Source organism: Eucalyptus grandis, chromosome 7, assembly GCF_016545825.1.
Source record: "Eucalyptus grandis isolate ANBG69807.140 chromosome 7, ASM1654582v1, whole genome shotgun sequence".
NCBI classification, from domain to species: Eukaryota; Viridiplantae; Streptophyta; class Magnoliopsida; order Myrtales; family Myrtaceae; genus Eucalyptus; species Eucalyptus grandis.
Genome location: NC_052618.1, coordinates 45705357 through 45712549, shown reverse-complemented (window position 1 = coordinate 45712549; position 7193 = coordinate 45705357). Strand labels below are relative to the sequence as shown.

At 38.7% G+C, this 7193-nt stretch overlaps 1 protein-coding gene and 1 pseudogene across 1 annotated transcript; both read left to right on the top strand.

Moving 5' to 3' along the window:
- Positions 1-737, top strand: LOC104453699 (annotated as a pseudogene).
- A 4731-nt stretch (positions 738-5468) lies between these two features.
- On the top strand, positions 5469-6378 carry LOC104453698 (MLP-like protein 328). The gene is made up of 2 exons (XM_010068308.3): positions 5469-5747; positions 5873-6378. Exons 1-2 carry the CDS (start codon positions 5558-5560, stop codon positions 6136-6138), a joined length of 456 nt encoding a protein of 151 aa, XP_010066610.1. The 5' UTR covers positions 5469-5557; the 3' UTR covers positions 6139-6378.
- Positions 6379-7193: the final 815 nt, after the last annotated feature.

Here is a 7193-nt window from a genome sequence, read left to right as displayed (position 1 = left end):
TGTTCCAACGAGCTTCGCGAATTTTGGAGTCTCAATATTTGTGCCAACATGGCTAATTTGAAGGGAAAACTGGAGACTGAAGTCGAACTGAAAGCTCCAGCTGACAAGTTCTTCAAGATTTGGAGGAGTGAAACTCACAAATTGCCCACCGCCACCTCCAAAAACATTCAAGGAGTCAAAGTTCATGAAGGTGACTGGGATCAGCATGGAGCTATCAAGATTTGGAATTACACCGTTGGTAATTGGTTCAATCTGATCTCTCTAATTATCAATTTTATTCCATGTTGTCGTTGAAATTAAATTGATGACCCTGCCTAACTTAAACCTTCTATTTTTGTCGGTGCAATTGTGTAGAAGGAAAATCCGAAGTGTTCAAATAGAAGGTCGAGTTTGATGATGACAACATGTCGTTCACCCTGCACTGCATCGAGGGCCACGTCTTTGACACATGGAAGGTCTTCAAGCCGGCATGCAAAGTCATTCCAAAGGAGCAAGGCAGTCTAGCCAAGCTGAGCATCGAGTATGAGAAGTACAAGGAGAGCGACCCTAACCCTGACAAGTACATGCCCTTCTTCATCGACATGGTCAAGGACATCGAAGCTCACGTTTTAAGTGCATGAAGTAAAAGATCATGGCATGACCGTGATCATGTGTGAAGTTGTGCTATATTATGCTTGAGATTTCTAGTACTTTCATGTATCTAGACCCAATAAATCAAGCTAAATGATCAGTTGATGCGAAGTTGACTTGGGTTTTGGCAATATCAGAATCTTGTTTTGTGTTCACGTTTAATTGTGCTTGTAATAAGACACTCGTGGTTTTTGCAATATGATATGGTTATGGGGAAGTTGATACATGCTTTAATTTGATCCCTCCATCGATTAATATTCGCAATTTCCAATCACATTAAGAGCTTAATATGTGGTTGGACTTTGAGTGCGTTTACCTATACACTTTGATATATAGAGATGCTGAAATTTAGTTGCAGTAGACGATATTAGGATACAAATTAGATTAGCTTGAATAAGGATTACATTCTGGTATCATAGTGGATCCAATGCAGGTGATTTTCAGACACATTTTAGGTGACTTTCTTGGAATTTAGGCGATTCCTCGCGTGACTTTTCACATATTGTGGCTGGTCCCACCTGAGTATCGTGGCTGTCGTCACAACTTCGCTGTGGATGATGAGATGCAGCTTCTAAGCGATTGCTAGAGTTGTTCAAAATGTTCTTAAGCATTGAAAATTGAAAATTTTTGAACACGCGTCTATATTGATTTGGTATAAATTACCAAAGCTGAGATCAGGCAGACTTTTTTCACAAACGAAGAGTACAGTATGAAATTGAAACTTCCTGCTCAACTTGTGTACCAATCTAAACTACAATGCACTTCTTGACTTTTTCGCACCTAACCGCATTTCTCATGAATTTGGGGTGATGGAGTAAAGACTTCTCCTGGCATTAGAATTGAATCATGACATGTGAGTACGACCTTAGCATGAATGTTGACTATAGATTGGAGTATCTCCATTTTGTTGAGGACGATGTCATAGAAGTATTGTGAATTCACGTGACAGCTTGAGTAAAGGAGTAAAGACGTCCCCTCACATTAGGTTGGGATATGGCATGTGAGTAGGACTGTAGCCATAGTAAGAAAGTTGACTGTGAATTGGAATACCTCCACTTCCCCGAGGATGATTTTGTATGTGAATTTATATGAGAGCTTGATTAATGGATTAAAGATAATGGAGTGAAGATTCCAAAGGTTTTGACATTAAAATCTGTCAATTTAGATAAGGTGATTACTGTTGAGAGCGAAATACTTAATTTCGTTATCAATAAAGCTGACGTTAAAGACCCAAATTCTGATGACAGAGCTTCGAGCTCACATGAAAATTTGCTAGATATTAATTTGCAGGAAGATTTTCTTTTACCACAGAACTTCGAAGAATTAGCTGCAAAGTTAAATTTAGAAACTTTCTTTTGGGGAAAGTCTGTGGATCATCATGACGAGTTAACATGGAAAAGTAGAATCGTTCTCCGACACTTGAGGATTCAAGGCCGAGTGTTCTCTGACCGGTATAGATTGGTGCAGTCTAAACAACTCTTCGGAGTCGAGTTTTTGCAGAGGAGAAGGATGAAGACGAGCATCATCTAAATTTGAAATTTTACTTAATTTCCCTATCTATAGAACATAAGAGGCTATTTCTTTCTGAATGATTTTTTAATTAGATATTAGTTAATATCTCTATGATTTAGTAGATGATTTCTTTTTATTATTTATGGAACGTATGACAGGGAGTTCGGTGTTGTCTCGCCAGCGTCAAAGCATTGGGAGCATTACTATTGATCGGGAGAGAGTTTATTTTGTATTTCGGTCAAGAGGCGCTAAGTTATCTGAGCAATCAAAGGCGGACTAGCAGTGACATGCGTGCGTGTCGGTATACTTTGTTCTGCAGATATATTCTGTATAGGTGCACGCTCAAGTCTGGGGCACTGAGCCGAGTTGCAAATTCTCCTAGTAGACGGGCCACCCTTTTATCAGCGAGGTTGTGGGGGTTGCGAATGTTGGCGGGAATTGTTCTGCGAGTGATTACAACAAAAGCAACCCGGTGAGATTATTGCGTGCATGATGGCTTCCTAATGAAGGGAAATCACCTTTGCATTCCTTGTTCCAAAGAGATTCTACTGGCAACATCTGAAACCGGAAGTTGGTGAATTGGTGCAGGGATGTCTCTTATTGTCCCAGAAAAGATTTGGGAGGACCTCTCTCCGGACTGTGCTCTGGGTTTTACCCGTGTACGATTGGTTTGTACTCAGTTCTTGTAGCGGTTGACTGGATCACCTGGATGACTCATTTCCACCCTTGCAAGACGACATCAGATGCGACAAATGTAGGGAATCTCTTTTTCTCACAAATTCTGGGGTTGTACTGAGTTGCTAAATCGATCACCTCAGATTGTGACACTGGGTTCCCTAGTCATTCTTGGCAAGGTTTGCGGCACTTATTTGGTTTGCATTGCACTATAGTAGCACAACACATCCGCCAACTGACAGGCACACTGAGGTCGTGAACCGCACTTCGGGTAATCTGATTCGAAGTATATGTAGGGATAAACCTAAACGATGGTGCTTTGTTTCGGCTTAGGCAGAGTTCGCGTGTAACAACGCAACTCATTTGGCTACTGGGGTTCTCTGTTGTTTACAAAACCGCTCCACAACAGGTTCTTGACTTGGTTTCGCTTCGTAAGTTTACTGACAAAAGTGTTGCTGCGCAGAATTTGGCCAGACGGTTTCATTCCACACGAGAGGAAATTAATCAGAGAGAGGCAAAGGCAAACCCTAAATATAAATAAGCCACGGACCTACACCGGAGGCAAAAAGCATTTGAAGTTGGCGATGATGCCGTGATTTTCTTGCGGAAGGAGCTGTTTCCTGTAGGGGAGTACTGTAACTTACAGCCGAAGAAGGATGGGGCGTCCAAAAATCAAGCGGAAGATTAATGGCAATGCCTAGTTTCCTGATTCCCCAGGTTCGATGGGTATCACCGCAGCTTTTAATGATGCTGCATCATTATTTTTTCTTTTGGCCGGGGAATTTTTTTACACATGTATACATATAATAGATATAATCTGTATGTACGTATGTGTGATGTATATTGTTTGATCCGTTTTATTAGTACGATTTGTGAAAAATAATGAACTGTTACTTAAATAGGAATTCCTTTGTTTTTTTGTTTTTTTTTGTTTTTGGCATTGCGCATGTTCATCCAATACCCCAATCAGTTAGTAGATGAGGATTGAGGGAACTAAAAACAGGAAAATGATTTCCAAGGATCACATGAATCACATGTTGTGGGACCCCATGGAAAATATATATATGCAAATCAAGGGCCTTCATCTTCTATACAAGTGAAGCATATCCATGATGCTTTCTTTTTTTGCACATTACTTTTTCTACTTCCAACTGTCAACATATCATAGACCGACCTCCATTCCGGAAAGTCAAACAAATGGATAATTGGCCAAATTAATTGCTCCACCTAGCACTACATTCTTTAGACAGAACTTCTTTTGCCAAATACCTTAATTCGCACGCTTAGGCAAACCCCTTCCATGCGTGAGCTCTTGCATTAGATTAGCTAATTCAAGTATCCTTCTACCCTAATATTCTCGGCATGAATCTTCATCTTGTCCTTGCCAAATTTGGCTGATTTTTGCAGGAATAGCATCCGCCCTCTTGACTCCAACTCAGTTGACTTTGCCCAACCAAACATGGTGAGAAGCAGGGGACACCGACTGCCATTTCAATCAAAGAGTCGCATGGGAAAGTCTCTATTTGAGATATTCACAGTATATCAATCTCATAAACCATCGGCAACAATATCACTTATTAAGACGCATGACAAAAGTCTGATATTATTATTGATGGAGATTATCATGAGAGGGCTCAAGTCTTATAATTAGACCACCTCTATTTAAAAGTTTAAAATAATGAATTATGATACCAAATTTATTGCTCTATCTTATATTGCATTTTCAATATACAATCTTTTTTTGCCTGACAACCGATGAGCCACCTAATCTATTACCTTGAGTCCACCTATAAGCCAGCTAATCTATTTATTTCATTATTTTCTGCATTGGGTACAATCTTAAGTTGACCTTGGCAGATCAATCAGCTTAGAGGATGATTTCCACTCGCAACTCTGACAGAATTTAAGAGCTTATCATGAGAATGTAAGAAATGTAGGAATAGGCATTTAGGATACACATTGTAACCATTCTCTTTCTTTAATTTTCTATTTTCCTGCTCCCTAGAACAAGTGTGGAATAAAAATTTGTTTACTAATGCAATTTCATTTTATTTATTTATTTTGGAACAAATTTTTAGCCCAAAAAAAGTTAGGAATAGAAATGCGAAGTAGAAATTTTTTGCTTTTCTCTTTCTGGAATAGAACATAAATAAAAACTCTTCTCATTAGTCACTCTTGTGACTCATTGCCTTTCGCCCGCCACCACCCCCTAGCCCCCACCAACTGCCACCCACTACTTGCCGATCGCTACTATTGAAGAGAGATATTTAAGAAGGTCTATCAAACGGATTTATGTTCTAAGAATATAAATTTTATGTCATTATCAAATGCGTATCTCTATTTAGAAACTCATTCAAGGAATAAAAATAATAATCTATTTCCGATCAGAAATTATTTTCAGAAACATAATAATTATCATTAACACTCTTAATTACAAATGGCCAAGAAAGTAGAAGTCTTCTATTGTTTCTATTATTTAATGGGCTATGATTGCTGGGTCATATCTTCTTGTTCGTCTAAAATACATTTTATTGTCGGCAATATAAGTTGAAATATATTTAATAAATATACAACGTGAATCATGATGTGGGACCTAAACTAGAGAGAAAATGAACACCGAACTCTTCTATAAGAAACAAGCCATGCCCCTTTTTTTTTCTCATCACGGGTCAGTGTTGTAACAAATTTAGAGAATTTTGGTGTCTCAACACAATTATCACTCAGAAAAAAAAGGGGGGGAATGGCAAATTTGCATGGAAAACTAGAAGCTGAAGTCGAACTGAAATCACCAGCCGACAAATTCTTCAAACTTTGGAGGAGCGAAACCCACAAAATGCCTACTGTCTCCTCCAAAAACGTTCAAGGACTCAATCTTCATGAAGGCGACTGGGATCAGCATGGAGCTATCAAGATTTGGAACTACACCGTTGGTAATTGATTCGATTTGGTCTCTCTGACTATCAATTTTTCAATGTTGTCATTGAAATTAAACTGATGTTCCTATACATATTGCCTAACTTAAACCTTTTTTTGTTTCACTGGTGCAATTGTATAGATGGAAAATCTGAGCAGTTCAAAGAGAAGGTCGAGTTCGATGACAACAACATGTCAGTCACCCTCCACGGCATCGAGGGCCACATCTACGATGTGTACAAAGTCTACAAGCCGGTGTGCAAGGTCATCCCGAAGGAGGAAGGCAGTGTGGCTAAGCTGAGCATCGAGTACGAGAAGTACAAGGCGAGCGACCCTAACCCCGACAGCTACATGGCCGTGTTCATCGAGATGACCAAGGACATCGATGCTCACGTTTCAAGCGCATGAACGAAAAGATTATGGCATGACTATGATCGTATATGAAGTTACGCTATATAATGCTTGAGATTTCTAGTTCTTTCCCGTACCGTGATGATCCAATAAATCAAGCTGGTTGATCAGGTGATTTGAAGCTTGAGCTGGGTATTTGGGGACATGAGATATTGTGTATCTTGTCCATGTGTAATTGTGCTTGTAATAAGACTTGCAGTTTTTGCAAAATTATATGGTTATGGGGAAGCTAGTACATGTTCAAGATTCCTAATCAAATTAGGGGCTTAACGCGCGGAGTGACTTTGAGCTTGTTCACTTAAAAACTTCAATTGGACAAGAAGGTATTCATAGTGATCATATCCTAACAACACCGAAATTTAATCGCAATAATGATTTTGAAATACAAATTAAATAAGCTAGGAATAAAGATTATATTTTTGCAGTGTAGTTGATCCAATGCATGCGATTGTAGACATATTTTAGGTGACTTTCGAGGAACCGTAGATGGTCCCTCTTGTGAATTTTCACATATTGAGCTTTAGCCTAACTAGCCAAAAAAGAAAGAATTAAGAATCTATGTAGAATGAATCATAATTTAATTCAACAACTGGTCTAAGATTAATTGGACCGATTGCCCTAACCTTAGAGTCTTGACTAGTGTCGGAATTTCGCCAATGATGATGAGAGTGTAATTGTGAGCGATTGCTAAAGTTGTTCAAAATGTTCTCAAGCATTGAAACTTTGAAAACTTTTGTACATGTGTCTTTATTGATTATGTAAAATTTACCACTCTTAAAATCAGGCAGATTTTTTCAACTGAAAATAAGAAAATTTTGAAATGACAATACCTGCTCACTTGTACTCGATCCTAATCTCATGTGCTATAGTCTTGTATTAATTTTTTATTTCGCACCTAAGCACATTTCTCATGAGAAACTTTTAAGTAGTGGAAATTGCAATTAGTTAACGTAATTGTCTCATCGAAAAGTATTGGTAGAACAGACTGTTCATCAATTCTTTTTAGTGGGCTTCGGGGTAAAGTGCTCTAGCACAACCTTTTCATATTTTCC

Excerpts from the sequence above, each read along its gene's own strand:
- LOC104453698 (XM_010068308.3), top strand. The coding sequence starts at position 5,558 with ATGGCAAATTTGCATGGAAAACTAGAAGCTGAAGTCGAACTGAAATCA. Across the intron at positions 5,748-5,872 it reads GATTTGGAACTACACCGTTG|ATGGAAAATCTGAGCAGTTC; the intron begins GTAATTGATTCG and ends GCAATTGTATAG.